Source organism: Carlito syrichta, unplaced genomic scaffold (genome assembly GCF_000164805.1).
Source record: "Carlito syrichta isolate Samal-C Ts95f unplaced genomic scaffold, Tarsius_syrichta-2.0.1 Scaffold302316, whole genome shotgun sequence".
NCBI classification, from domain to species: domain Eukaryota; kingdom Metazoa; phylum Chordata; class Mammalia; order Primates; family Tarsiidae; genus Carlito; species Carlito syrichta.
This window is the reverse complement of record NW_007246412.1, coordinates 13683-28944: the sequence shown is the minus strand read 5'-3', so window position 1 is coordinate 28944 and position 15262 is coordinate 13683. Positions and strand designations below refer to the sequence as shown.

At 41.2% G+C, this 15262-nt stretch overlaps 1 protein-coding gene across 3 annotated transcripts in view; it reads right to left on the bottom strand.

Moving 5' to 3' along the window:
• The window catches only part of NNT (nicotinamide nucleotide transhydrogenase), a 99274-nt gene extending 85491 nt beyond the window's left edge, over positions 1 to 13783 (bottom strand). Inside the window, exons 1-4 of one of the 3 annotated variants that reach the window (XM_021711476.1) lie at positions 13583 to 13783; positions 8608 to 8811; positions 4092 to 4321; positions 1308 to 1525 (exon numbers count right to left, since the gene is read on the bottom strand). In XM_021711476.1, coding sequence (XP_021567151.1) covers positions 1308 to 1525; positions 4092 to 4321; positions 8608 to 8758 — 599 coding nt within the window. In that variant the 5' untranslated portion in view covers positions 8759 to 8811; positions 13583 to 13783. Of the gene's footprint in view, positions 1 to 1307; positions 1526 to 4091; positions 4322 to 8607; positions 8812 to 13181; positions 13358 to 13582 lie in introns of those variants that run through there. The other 2 variants (XM_021711474.1, XM_008056296.2) reach the window with 2 other exon arrangements.
• Positions 13784 to 15262: the final 1479 nt, after the last annotated feature.

Below are 15262 nucleotides of genomic sequence, written 5' to 3'. Positions count from 1 at the left end.
CTGATCTAGAGCTACTGCTTTTGATACTCTTTCATATATGTGCATTTTACATGAAAGAATCAAAAGCACCCTTAAAACTTTACATTGTATATTCTCTATATAAGATGTCAAGTAGTCCTACATTGCATAATATAATTCTTTTTCAAACTAAATAAATATGGTAGTAATTTATTTTACCCCTTGATATATTATTTATAGCACAAAATATATCTTTTAACAAACCACTGCCCCATTACATCAAGGACAACAAAATGTGTTTTTAACGTGTCGTTTTTGCTTACTGTATCTCATTCATATCAAAAAGTGTATAGCTAAAACACAAAGTAGAATCTATGACACACTTGACATGCTAAAGTATAAAACCTAAAAAAAACTTTCAGATCATATGTCAGGCTGTAAAAGGCTTTATTCATGTTAGTCTTTTTTTCATGTACTGGGGTTTGTTTGTTTTTTTAATATTTTCTTTGTTGGTGCCTCATTAGTATTGTCAACTACTCATAGTTTTCATGCTTAAAATCTAATTTAATAAGTTTCTTAGAGAAGCTGATTTCATAAGCATTATTCCATTCCTAGTTTTTTCCCACTCTCTAAGACAAAGTCATCAATACACTGCATTCATGTAGTAATTCCTATCCCTCATTGTGATAGGCATGATAACTCAGTCATAGCCACATTCCTCTGAGCAGAATGGACCTTAGATTCCTTCTCAACATAGCACTCCAGGCAATCAACGGGGAATGTATTAGTGATGGCAAATGAAGCTTATTACCATCTTGGCCTTAAAGGAAAGATGTCATAGTTAGTCTCCAGTTAGCAATATGGTTTAAGACACCAGAAATAACTTTCTCTGGTGATTTCCCCTATTCATTAAATATTTTACAAATTTACCTAAGCAAAACTTAATTAAGACGATAAATCTGCTAATATAAATATATTAGATTTAACCAAATGAAACTGCCACTATTCAACCATTTTTGACCTATAAAAACTGTAACTTCAACCTATATACATGTATACACATATGAAATACAGTGTATTTCATACAAATAATCTGATTATTTTCTTTGGCAGATGGAAATACTTTTCTACTTATAAAGATTAAAAAGGAGTACACAATAGAGTTTATTTCCTATCTGATTATTGTGAAACAATGAAATGACTCAAAAGTAATTTAAGTGTACTCTCAAAAGGCTGCAATCTACAACAATTACAAGTAAAATCACTGTAAGAGAGAAAAGCTACAGTGTGAATGTTTCTGTAGCATCATTGTGCTTTTGTTCTGCTGAAATGGAAGAGAATCAACATACCCAGCAATGTTGGCCATGGAGCTTAGCGCATCATATCCCTGAGCAATTGTGACTCTTGGAACCTGGTCCATTGCCAGAACTGTAGTTTTTCTTTTGGAAAGTTTATTTAGCAAGTCTGGATTTTGGGCTGGGTAGATAAAACTAATCAGTGTTCCCGATGCCTTTAAAAGGTCAGCTTCATGAACACCTAATGTTGAATTAACCATAGGGGCTCGCACCTAAGGAAAAAAGTCAAGTCACAGATTAAAAATATAAATACTTTAATCATATTTTTAAGTAAACAAGAACAATTTAGATAATATGCCATGATCGAAATAATACTCCAGAAATAAACCTTCCATCAATAAATTTCTAACTAAATTCGTAAGCAAAGTAAGGCACACAAAGATGTATACCATCCTTCCTGTGCCTAATGACCTACAGACTGGTCTGAATAAGGAAAACATATTCCTGGGAAATAATACAGTACTGGAGCAGGTTTGACAATTAACTGTAGAGTAGGGGGAAAAATATGGAAGCACTGCAACAAACATGCCCTCCTAAAACCTATTACTCTGATAAAATACATTACAATAATAGACAGGAAGTTTTTGTTGTGTATTCAAAGACTCAACCTTTGCTTGTTTTAGCAAGCATAAATATTTGGAGTAATGATACGTTAAGAATATAAACTAAAATCTCCAAGGTAGTAAGTATAGATTTATGTCATCTTAAAATTCCAGATGACTATTTATAGATGAACACAATTCAAACTAGTAGCCTTGCTGAACTGGGCTTAAAAGCAAAGAGCTACAATACAGTCTGTTATGTTAAGAAGTATCATGTAAATCAATGAATACACATTTCACATGAAAGTCCCCAATGTCCACACTGTATAGCTAATTTTTTAAATTTCTATCTTTTTTTTTTGAGTTGGAGTCTCACTCTGTCACCCAGACTGGAGTGCAGTGGCCACTCCCAGCCACCGCAGCCTCGCCTGCTGGGCTCTGGTGATCCTTCCGCCTCAGCCTTCTGAGTAGCCGGAATTACAGGCATGCGCTACCACGCCCGGCTGATTTTTTGATTTATTATAGAGATGAGGTCTCGCTGCCCAGGCGGGTCTCAAACCCGTGGGCTCAGGCAATCCACTCACCAAAAATGTTTTATATCCAAGCTTAAAATCAATCTTAAATAAACTATCTCATTTCATTAGCTCCCAGTTCTCGGTAGTACTTTTAGGAAGGTAACACATTCTCTAGGACCTATGTTTTAAATACAAACACAGACACTGGGTCAATAATTTCATCTCACAGCATTTCACCTCAATTTACCTATGAGACACATTTGTCTGTTATTTCCATTTCAGCTGTCGATCTGGTGATGCATGTGATTCTAGGTTCTGGACTTTAATTAAGACTCTCTGACAAGGTCTAGTTTTCCTCCATGAAATTCTATAACATAGATTTAGTAAAAATTAGAGAATAACTCTGAATTAATTCTACTGGCCCTTTGCAAATACTCAGCTGAGACTGCTGGCATCTGAGTAAGTGAAAGCAATAAAATGTTCCCTGAATGTACTCAGGATGTTAATAGGCTTGACGCAAAAGAGTGGCTCCAAGGTCAAATAGCTTATTAATGTTAGTACTGTACAAAGTTGTATACGTTTCTATATTATAGACTTCCTCAGCACACATTTAACATGTTCATATACATTGTGAATCCCTAAAATGCAAACAGGACATTTCCAAATTTTATGTGCACCTTTATAGTCCTTTTTTGAGACATCTCAAAATATTTTAATCCCTAGAACATGCATTAGAATGGATTATACTTATTTTTCTATTTTCCCTAAGTTATTTTACTATATAGCAAGTAATATCACTTATAAGCCTAACACCTTAAAAAGCTTTAACCTAAGTTACAATGTATTTCCATACCATAAATTTTACTAATTTTCTATAGCAAAAATTGGTTTTGTATCTTCTGTAATAATCACCAATTTAGATCCTGTCAAAGTTATTTAGTGTTATTCAAGTTTCTTACGTTTAAAAAAAAAAAATCTATGTGATTGAGTCCTCTGAGAAATTAAAGCAGAAAAAAGTTTGTCTTTCTTGAAAAAGTGAGGTACTTCTCTGTTTGTTTTGGTTGCAAGAGGCTTAGGATTTAATGTTCAACTCCAGTTATCATCTGTGCTAGGCTCTCAATGTAATCATTCCCACTTTCTCTATAGGATTTTTAATTTCAGATTTTAATTCTAAAGTTCTCCAGCTATAGATTTCTATTATACATTATCTTAAAACCTTTTAAAGTAGGTTTTAGCTACTCACCACTCAGTCCAATGCTACATTCTTCAGAAGAGTCATGCCCCTTCTAGAAATAGCATTTATGTCAGTATAAATCATTGTGCCTTCAGGTAGCACACCACTGTACATTCTGTCCTGGGCTGAATTCTACATCTTCTTTCTATTCTAGCAGTAGTTAAATACTCACCTGTGAGTATTCTGAATACATACAGACTATGTAGTACAAATTTTCCCTAACCAATTAAAAGGAAATTTCCACATAGCAAATATAAACATGAAGATCACTTTAACTCTTCTCATGATCATTAAACATAGATCATACTGCCTGATAAAAGTTCTACTGGAACATGAAAAATATTAACAACATACAAATTATTTGAGAGAAAAGAACCGTTTGAAAACAGAAAATGCTATAACATCAGAGAAAGTAATTTAATCTTTCTATGAAAAGACTCCAAAAAGCCAGCATGCTATAAATGGGAGAGGGAAAAGGAATAATTACTTTGACCACCATATCAGAAGCCAGCACTTCCTTCACCCCTTGGATTTGGGCACCTGCTGCTCTGTAGTGATCATCCGAGAACTTGGAAGCTTCACCCGCACCTGATTCCACGACAACATTAAAACCCTGCTTGACCAAGGCCTGAACACCAGCAGGGGACAATGCCACTCGCTTCTCATTTTGGAAGATCTCCTTGGGGACTCCAACAGTCAGTTGCTTATATGGAATTCCTACAAACAGACAAAGGCCAAAGAAAAAAGAAAGAGAGAAAGAGAGACAGAGAGAGGGGGAGGGAAGGAAGGAGGAGGGGAAGGAGAGAGAGAAAGAAAGAGAAAGAAAGAAAAAAATACACATGGTAAAAAAAAAACAAAAACAAAAAGACAAAAAAGAAGCCAGATTTCAAAAAATGGAAATAGGCAGGATGCTCTTCAAAATATACTGCATACAAAGTTGCTATTCAAAATGATGTTCCTGATTCATACTCATAATTCCTTGACTTTTTCTGATAGATGATGAAAAACGTTTATGCCGACTCTCCTAAAAGTACTAAATGCTTTATTTAATCAAATGGCTGTCTTCAAACATATGATCAACTTATTCTTAGGGGAAAAAATGGGTTGAAAGATCACTCAGCTGGATGCCTACATCTTCAAACTAATCCTCTGGGATTATGGTCTCCTTGTCCTTGTATTTAACAAAGACAGAAGTAATTAGCTTGTTTAAAGAACAACCCAGTACTAGACATTTTGGTGATCTGCCATATTCCAAGTTCTCTTCCAGGCAGTTTGGCCACAGGCAATTCCTCATAGATTTCTAAGTGTTGTATTTTGAGATTCTACAAAGTTAGCCACTTAGACAAAGGATTGGCAACTGTGTCAAAGATAATCATCCATAGGGCAAACATGAGGAAAACCAGTAGCCACAGCCTAGGTGATGTCTTACATAGAAACTCTGCCTGAGGACACTTTATGTTGGTCAGTGACTACCTACCCCTCACACAGGAAGTGTGGATGAGAGACACACAGAAAGGGACAAGGAGGATAGAACAGTGCAGAAGTTATTTGTCAGCACAACCATGAGGTCAAAGAGAGGTAAGCAGTAATAGTGGTAGAAACATAAGTAGTAGATATTTTAAAAGAGAAGATGAGTCATAGATATGAGATCCAGAATAACATTCCAGTTCTCCAAACAGTAGATGAGGGTTTTCCGGAGCTCCCATACTTCCCAAAATCCACACAATAAATCCTCATCACAAGGCTGGGTACAGTGGCTCATACCTATAATCCCAGCAGTTTAGGAGGCTGAAGTGAAAGGATTGCCTGAGCTCATGGGTTCGAGATCAGCCTGGGCAACTTGGCAGACCTCATCTCTATAATAAGTTTTAAAAGAAAAAAAATCAGCCAGGCATAGTGGCGCGTGCCTGTAGTTCCAGCTACTTGGAAGGCTGAGGCAGAAGGATCGCCTGAGTCCAGCAGGTTGAGGCTGCGGTGGCCAGAAGCATGCCACCGCTGTTCTTTGCAACCCAAATGAGCCTATATAATATAGACATACTTATATATGATTCAGGCCAGTATTAGCTAAAGGACATGAGTGTCTTCTGTTTTTTTACCCAAAATGTGAGCACAAACATTTTTAATAAAGTGTATCTGCTTTTGTAAGTCGAGCACAGTGGTGTGTGCCTATAGTCTCAGCTATTCGGGAGGCTGAGGTAGGAGGATCGTTTGAGCCCAGGAGTTCAAGGCTGCAGTGAGCTATGATTGTGCCACTGCATTCCAGCTTGGATGACAGAGTGAGACCCTGTCTCAAAAAAAAAAAAAAAAAAAAAAAAAAAATCGAATACCTGTTTCTGTATAAGGTTTATTAAAGTTTAAGAAATCCTCTCTTACAGCCTAAGTTCGGGATACAGAAAATTAAAAAAACAAACAAAATTATCTCTACAAAGTAACTTAATGGAGACCTTGGAGATTAACTCAACCTAGAAATATATGAATTTGAATGTTGTCTTAGATCTCATACTACTCACACAGTAATAGCTGATAGTAAACAAAAGGCAAACAAATGCTGAATCCTACTCCCTACTTGAAGGAGAGGGATGAAAATAATAGGAAGCCAGAAAATATTTGGATTGATGTGAGAAGCTCACATACACTTATCTGAAGTTTGCCTATCTGATGAACTGAGATTTTCTAGGCCCCACATGCCGAAAGTCAAGGAAGCAACCAAAGATGACTGAGGTCATGACAAAGGATTTAGGAGCCAAGTTAAAAGAGCTTCCACTGGCCAAATTTTTAAAAATTTCAGCCCACACAAGGGACAGAAAAATGGTTAAACAATACCAAGGGGATTAAATCAGCCAAACCTAGAATGTTGTCAATTCTATAGGAAAACAGCTATACTCTTCAGAAAATTAAAAGGAAAAAAGAGGAGAGGAACCTATACCTCAAAAGAGACCTGGCTCGGCGCAGTGACTCAAGCCTGTAATCCCACCACTTGGGGAGGCCGAAGCAAGAGAACTGCCTGAGCCCAAGGGTTCAAGACCAGCCTGGACGACTTGGTGAGACCTCATCTCTACAATAAATCAAAAAATTAGCCGGGCATGGCAGCATGTGCCTGCATTTCTGGCTACTTGGAAGGCTGAGATGGAAGGATCACATGAGGCCAGCAGGTCGTTGCTAGGGTAGCCATGAGCATGCCACTGGACTCCTGCCTGGGTAACAGAGTGAGACTCTGACTCAAAAAAAAAAAAAGAAACCTAAAAGACCTAGCAAGCAAATATGTGTGGACCCTGTTTGAATCATTCTTTGAACAAGCCAACTGTAAAAGAGAAAAGAAAAGAAAAAAGATTGAGAAAAATATGATACTGACCTAAATTACTTATCTTGTTTTTCAATGTAGTAATAAAATTGTGGTTATTTTAAGGAAAAGATAGACTCCTTATCTTTCAAAGAAAAAAGTGTTATCTAGGAAATGGTTAAGAATGAGAAATTAAAAAAAAAAAACAGGTCTTATACATAGTCAATATAGAAAGTTTGATATCCATGATTTACTCACAAAAATTCTCATGTCTTCAATGGAATTATTTAACTTTATTTTATATACAATTTTATTATACTAAATAATCTGGCTTTCTAGTGCAGTTTAACAGAAAGCATCTAGCAACAAAGTCAGGGGCACTTAGGGAAAGGAAGCCTGCCAGTAATGACTTCTCAGATGAGAACAAGGAAAGAGGCTATGAAATCTATTGAAGGTAGACATAAGAACTCAAAATGGGTCAGGCACAGTGATCTCCCTTACAGTTACAAATGACATGTCTGAGTTCTAGCCAGTGAGGAGTAGATAAATATGCTGGGTTGGTCTTTGGGCAAGACTGCTGAAAGAGAAGTGACTTGGCTCAGAAGGGCTCCTCTTAGCCTCTCTCCTCCTTCTGGTCTATACCCTAGAACAGAAGCAAGTGGGGGTCACATGGGGGAAGACCTTGTAGGCCACTGGAAGACATCAACTCTTGTTCTGTATGCACTAGGAAACAAATGACAAATTTTGAGTAGAGGAGTGACAAGTTCTTACATTTTTTAAAAATGTTTTGCACTTCTTGTGCAGAACAGACTGTAGAGGGCAGAGATAGAAAGCATAGAGACCATTTAGGAGACTGGTACATCAGTCTGGGTGACAGATGATATTGGAGTGCACAAAGATGATAAAAGTGGCGATGGTGAGGACAGATTCTAGACACAAGGCAGAGTCAACTTATACCTACTAGAAGGATGTAGAATGACCCCCAAGGTTTCTGGTCTGAGCAATTGCAATCAAGTTGCTATTTACTAAACTGGGAAGCATTCATATAGACCAATTAGTACAATTAATTCCTAGTTCCTGAGCATAGATTATAGATACAATTTCCCATTACTAACAAGAAACAAAGAAAGGCTTTGAGGAGAAATGGTTACTATGAGCAATAGGCTCCAGAGACAACTCAACTGGCTTTTCTTTTTTCTTTTTCTATTATCTTTTCTTCTCTGTTAGCACAAGCAATCAAGAACTTCTATAGTACATGGAAAATACAGGACAACACTTACTTTTTTTTTTTCTTCTTATTTTAAATGATCACTTGCAAGCACCAGGCCATAAAATTGCATGGCTTTTTCTTTTTTTTTTTTTTTTTTTTGAGTTGGAGTCTCACTCTGTCGCCCAGACTGGAGTGCAGTGGCCGCTTCCGGCCACCGCAGCCTCGGCCTGCTGGGCTCTGGCGATCCTTCCGCCTCAGCCTTCCGAGTAGCTGGAATTACAGGCATGCGCCACCACGCCCGGCTGATTTTTTGATTTATTGTAGAGATGAGGTCTCGCTGCCCAGGCGGGTCTCGAACCCGCGGGCTCAGGCAATTCACTCACCTCAGCCTCCCAAAGGCGCGGGATTACAGGCTGAGCCACCGAGCCTGGCTTTTTTCTTTTATCTATCATCAGATCTATTACCTCCTATGACTTGAAGTTTTAATTTATAAACACTGAAGTGAGACTTTACCTGGTTTTACAGGGGCTTTACACCACAGTGCCTGATAAGTATGAAATGTTCGTAAAAAATTCTTCTTCCCGGGTAGAACCTTACAGGATCCCAAATTACTAAGTAAAGGACACGAACAGCCAGTCACCACCATTTTCAGTAGATTCGCCATGTTGATGTGTGCTCACAATTTTCTGAAGCCCCAATTTCCTTGAAGGCAAATCACTAAAAGGAAAGAAAATAGAATGTTTACATGCCAAGAAAAAAGTTGTATCTTTTGAACATGAAAAACATAAAAAATATTGGTCTAAAGAGCTTAGACTATAGTAGTTATATGTGGCCATCTGCAAGGAATTAATTTGCCAAGTCCTTTACTTAGAGATGATGTTCAAAAATTCGCTTCCAGCTCAGGTATTTAAAAATTCAAAGAAATTTTCCCACTAAAATTGGAGTTATAAACTCACTATTCAACTCTAAGCCTAAGTCGTATAAGTCTATTTGATACTTAATGTAGCTGGAATGTTTAAATACACATCCACACTCCCACCCCACACACACATACACTGCTATAGAATCAAGTCACATCTTATATGAAAGTTATCTTCCAAACCAGCATGTTTAGCAAAAATTGCATATAACTGAATTTACCTTCAAATTTCCCTTAAATTATCTAAAATATTGTACAGACAATGGTGACTTATATTTAGCCACCAAGTTACACTAAAAAGCATTGACAACCTGTTAAATGCAGCAGGATGCTTATCCAGTGAGCCCCCTGAACTGGAGCTGACTGAGTGAACACAAGATTCATGTTGGTCAAGTGCGTCTCTCAAGCAAATTAAACATGCATGGCAATACGATTCCATGGGAAAAAATAAAAACTCTCTGGTATCCTTATCATACAGGCTTATGCCTGTAGACTTGTCCTTCACTATGAACTCTTTTGTCAGTGGTTCTCACAAGTGCCCACTTTTTGCCAACTCTAACCAGACTGGGTGAAGTGTTACTGGCCACTGCTGTTATAGAGGTTTCAGTGGCTATCTCCACTGCCCTCTTTGACAGATCGCAGTGATGCATAAAAGGCACTCCCACCATCTCCACCATTCCGGATTGTCTTTCGCCTATTTCTTCTTTCCGTCAAGAATGGGAAGGAGCAGAGAACTTAAAATTCTATCAGACAAACTCAGCTAACACTGCCAATTATGTCTTTAGGTTCTGACCCATTGTATATATCCTCACAGGGCCAAGCACCTGATCCCAGCAAGCTCCATAAACACTCTTGCAGACTCCAGAGGGAGAAGGATTTCGCCTATTTTAAATTTCAGAACTGCTACCACAACTCCCTGAAGAAACGTCCTTAGAATAGCAGAAGGAAACATTGGTAAGGGAAATTCTCAGTTGGCCGTGCTTATTTGTAAAATTCCTTTTAATTCAACAAACATGTACCCAGGACAGAGTTTCTGTGACACTGCCATTAAGAAGTAGTTGTAAAATCATAGGCCAAGGCGGGAGGATCACTTGAGTCCAGGAGTTTGAGACTATCCTGGACAACATAGAGGGACTTCATCTCTACAAAAAAAAAAATTAGCCAGGCATGGCAGCATGTACCTGTTGTCCCTTCCAGACTGGGCACAGAGTGAGTCTCTGACTCAAAAAAAAAAAAAAGAAAAAAAAAAAAGGAGGACTTAAAGGATCAAACTGAAATTTTCTTGGAGATAAGAAAAGTTAAAAAGTAAGAATATTACAAACCAGAGTAACACAAGTTCAGAGGTCATTGAGGGATCAAAGGAAGAGATCGTGTCCTTTTAGAAGACTCTAAAAGGAAGGGAAGGGAAAGACATTCAAGATGGAAAAGATAAAATGAAAAAAGCTAGGGAAGAGAGAAGGCAAATTGTGTTCGGCCATGCAATTAAAAGTGTGTATGAATAATGCTTTGCATTTGGACAGATAGTTTTACATTTTCAAAGTATTTCTACATGTGATTTCATTTCAGTCCTGAAGTATTCTCAAGTCCCATAAATACCCTCTTCATTCATTCAAGGGCACATCTAGAGCTATTCATGGCTGAGAATGAAGAGCAAGTGGGTTCAAAATTCACCCACATATTCAAAACATTCTATGCCAAAAACCGCGGGAGATACAAAGATATATAAAATACAATTTTTGTCTTGAGGGAAATTTTTTTTTCCTACCCTTACTGAATGATATACTCCTATAACAACCTCCCCACTTACCCGAGTTTATCTTCTTGGATCATCCCAGCTCCCCATCAACCACTATTCTCACCAGGCTGACAAAGATTTCCCAGACCTCATCAGCAAAAGAATGAAGCCAGCTCTAACAGAGCCCTGTATTGTCCAAATCTGCCACTCACTCTCTGTTTGACCTGAGCCTCCCTGAGCCTGTCGGCTTATCTATAGAAAGAGCATAGGAGAGCAGGTTTCTAGGGCCCTTTTAGGCTCTAGAAAGTTTATGATTAGATGAGATTTTGCAAAATTTTAAAGCTGAAGTCCTATTTCATGCCCTAAAGTTGGGAAATGTTGTCCTATCTACTTGGAAAATGGTAATTAGATGTTGAGCAGACCCCTAGCAGGGGCATCAATAGGACCAAGGCCTTCAGAGGCCAATTTCTCAGAAAAAATCCACTTGATTCAAGCTATAAACATACACAAAAGAGATCAACAGGTAGTTTATTGGCAAGAGCAGTCCATATTACTTAACCTAAACCAAACACAAATGCTTGAAAGACAGTGAGAGGATATTTACGACATCTTATCATTGGCCAATACACATGTACCCCAAAGATAGTACTCCATCTTAACCCTCCCATTTTCCCCATCTTTGCTTTAAAGCTCTCTGCTGTTTTATTGACCATGTGCTTCTGTGGCTTTGAAGCAATACGGGAAAAACTTTACAACTGAAAATTTGGGGGAAGACTTTTTTTTAGTATAACATTCATATGACTGTTTAACATAAGGGGTTATTAAGATCCTTGAGGGCAAGCACCAGACCTAGAGAGGGAGGATAACACAGAGGTTTAAGAGGGTGAACTCTGGATCTCAGGATTGGAACCCCACTATGCAACTTATTAGCTGTTCGACCTTAGCAAGTCATTTAACTTCTCTGTACCTAATTTCCTCACCTTTAAAATGGAGATTAAATGGTACCTATCTTATTTGGTTGTTGAGAGGATTAAGAGAACACAATATCCTTAGTAGCTGTTATATTCATTCTGGTATTACCTCTGGCCCAGTGCTTTGCACAGCCTAAAGTCAGAACGTATTTTTTGACTGAAAGAATAAATAACTAAGGCTAGGAAACCTGAAGCCTAAGTACTTATTGAGCACATTCTCCAAGGAGTTTCAGAAAATTCCCTTTGAAAATATGTGGGTAGCCTTGGGGAAAACTGATTCTATCAGCAAAGGCAAGCAGTGTGAGCATGCCTGCTGAAAAGAGGGTAATTCCAAACTGTCCGTTCAATAAAAACAGTCAACGTTTGCAAATAAAAGGAGTGCAGTGAAGAAAAGGGGTGCATTTTAAATAAGAGTAGGTAGGCACCTAAGCCCCTCCCACCGCTCCAAACAGTCTGTCCTACAAGACTCCTGACATGTAACAGACCCCTCAAGGGCTGCCCAGCACCATAGGGCGGATAAAGGACACCAGCAACCTAAACCAGTCACGCTTTTAAAGGCGAGACATACCAACAAGGACACAACATCCTACCCAGGCAAGTTTAGCCTGGCAGGCGGCGTGACCTCGCCCAAAGTCACCGGTGCCACGGCTCCTGCCACCGATGCCGCCCCTCCGTCGGCAACTAAACTGCCACCCTCTGGCATTTGCACGAGACCGCTATTTATAACCTCCCGCGGAAGCCGATTGGCCGCGGCTGTGTAATACCCATCCGGCTCTTGAGTTTGAATCAGCTCTGCCCAGGCCACCCCCTCCGCTGTCTCTTCCCTCTAGCCAGCCCGGGTCCCCCTCTCGGCCCCGCAGAAGGTTGCACCCAACACCGCCAGTTCGCCCCGACACACACTCACAACTTTTGCTCGCCAACTCCTATGTCCCCTGCCGGGCACGCTCTCCGAACACCTTAAAGGCTCAAGCATAATTTGGGGGCGTCCGCCTGCCACCTCTCCGGGGTGCACCGCCCATCGAAAGTCCTCCATGACCTCTTCCCACCATGCCCCGTCTTGAGGGCCGAAATGACCCCGTAGGACTCTCGCTGTCCCTTAGATCTCCAAGGTCTGTGCCTGCACAGCTGCCTCCTGGTTCCCCATCCTCTTCGGGGACCCAGGTCCCGAAACTACTCGCCCGCTCCCTTCCCGGTCACCCCAGCAAGAGACAAGAAAGGGGGCCCACAAGGCACAGTTCTTCGTCGCCGTCTTCTTCCCCACCCCAGCCTCGGGCCTACGGACGCCCCAGGGCACCCGGCGCCCCCGGCACCTCCGACCCCGCCCCCGCTCGGCTCCTTGACAGGTCTGCCCGCGGGCGGGGGCCGTGGTCGTCCGGGCGAGGCCCGCGCCCCTCCTCCAGCGGCGCCTCAGGCGCGCGCCAGCTGTCCGCACCGCCAGCACCGCCCGCGCCGCCGCGCTCACCTGGGCCCGGAGGCAGGGCTGCCGTGGGCTGTGCGCCGCGGGCAGCGAGGGGACGCCGCGTTGGCACACCCGGGCTCGGGCCCCGCGGCGCGGCTCGGCGCCTCCAACCCGGAAGAACAGCCCCAACCCCGCGGCGGCGGCGGCGGCGACCACGTGACGACAGCGCTGCCCCCACCCGGGCCCCGCGCCCCCTCGCCGCTTGGGTCCCTCCGCCCGCTCGTCCGCCCTCTCTCCGGATAAGAATGCGACCTCCCGAAATGGCCCCTTTGCGCTCAAAGGCCGGTCACCCCCAAAGGCCCTTCCGCTCTCTGCGGCAGCCCAAACCTCTTTGTCTCGGCCTGTGCCCGCGGCCCCCCGCCCCGCCTCCGCGCTTTCCCGCGGCCGGTCCTTGTCAATCAAACCTGCTGCCAAACGCGGCCTCTGAAGTTTTCAAGGATACGTTAGCTTCTCCCCCTGGAGAGCCAGTTACAAAGTGTCATTTCCTCTTTGGTGTCTTAGCAGAACAAATAAGCGGATAATAGAACTCCACTCTGGGTACCTGCCTTCCTTCTCGCTCTCTAGGAAAAATCAGAACTTGTGTAACAGGAGAGGACCCAAGGGAAGGTGAGGGGGGACGAAGGGCGGGAATGAGGGCGCTGTTTTTCCATGCTGGCAGAAGAGGTGGAGTTAAATTCCTCAGATGCGATGTCAAGGCCCAAGAGTTAACACACATCTACGTACTTGCCTTCCAACTTAAGAATCAATCTAGAGGAAGCGGTGTATTACTTACTGCTAGTACGAATATCCTCTGGCTGGAAAGCACTCCCGATGGACATTGTTAACTTTCTTGACCAGGCGTAGGCTGTTTTCTGCAAAACAATTAAAGGACTCCAAAACATAATGACCTAGTTGTTCTTTTCATGTCACTCTGTTAAGTATTCCGCAGGTGTATTCTGACTAAAAGTGGGAGGAATAAAATATAGAGAGTAAAATTATTCACTTGCTCAAAGCTGAATCATCATGAAGTGTCAGTAAGATCATTTCTTTTTGCCTTAATTGAAATATTTAAGACAAGTAAAAGAATTATGAATCTAAAAGACACGACAAAACAGGTATTCCTTGTCTTTAAAAAGAAACGAGCTACAGAGAAGCCCATCTCTTGTGTTTCACCTACACAAAAGGTCATTCAACTAATAGACTGCAACCCAAATAAGGTAAAACACTGCCCCTGTGCTGGAAGAGTTCACAGACAGGGAAGGACACAGCCCCATGTTTTAAAATAAGAATGAACCATGATAAGTATGACCATAGAGACAGGTTCGAGATACTGAAGGTACAAAGAGGCAAGAGAGATAAATATTATTTAAAACTAAGCTCTTATTTCCAGATAACACTTTTTGTGAAAGCCAAAAGTTGCTCTTCTTTCTCTTTCAGGGTTTAAAAATCAGTGGTTCCCCATTGGGGAAAATTTTATTCCAAGGGACATTTGGCAATGTTTGGAAACATTTTGGTTGTCACAACTAGAGAGGGTAGGCATATAATTGATAGAGGCCAGAGATGCTAGTAAAATCTTACATTGCATAGAACAGTCTCTCACAACAAAGCATTATCCAGCTGGACTGTCTGAGCCCAGAGTGCTGAAGCTGGGAAATCCTGGCTTAAATTAATGCTCAATATAGTATGTTATTTATTTTTACTTACTTGTGATTGTATCACATGAGGACAAATTCAAAGATAACAGACTGCATTTCACTTTTGAAAATAATGAATGCTCGAGCTGGGCTCGGTGGCTCAGCCTGTAATCCCACGCCTTGGGAGGCTGAGGTGAGTGGATTGCCTGAGCCCGCGGGTTCAAGACCCACCTGGGCAGCGAGGCCTCATCTCTACAATAAATCAAAAAATTAGCCGGGCGTGGTAGCGCGCGCCTGTAATTCCTGCTACTCAGATGGCTGAGGCGGAAGGATCGCCGGAGCCAGCAGGTCGAGGCTGCGGTGGCCGGGAGCGGCCACTACACTCTAGTCTGGGTGACAGAGTGAGACTCCAATTCAAAAAAAAAAAAAAAATTAATGATAAGCATATGATAACAATAAACATATCATAAT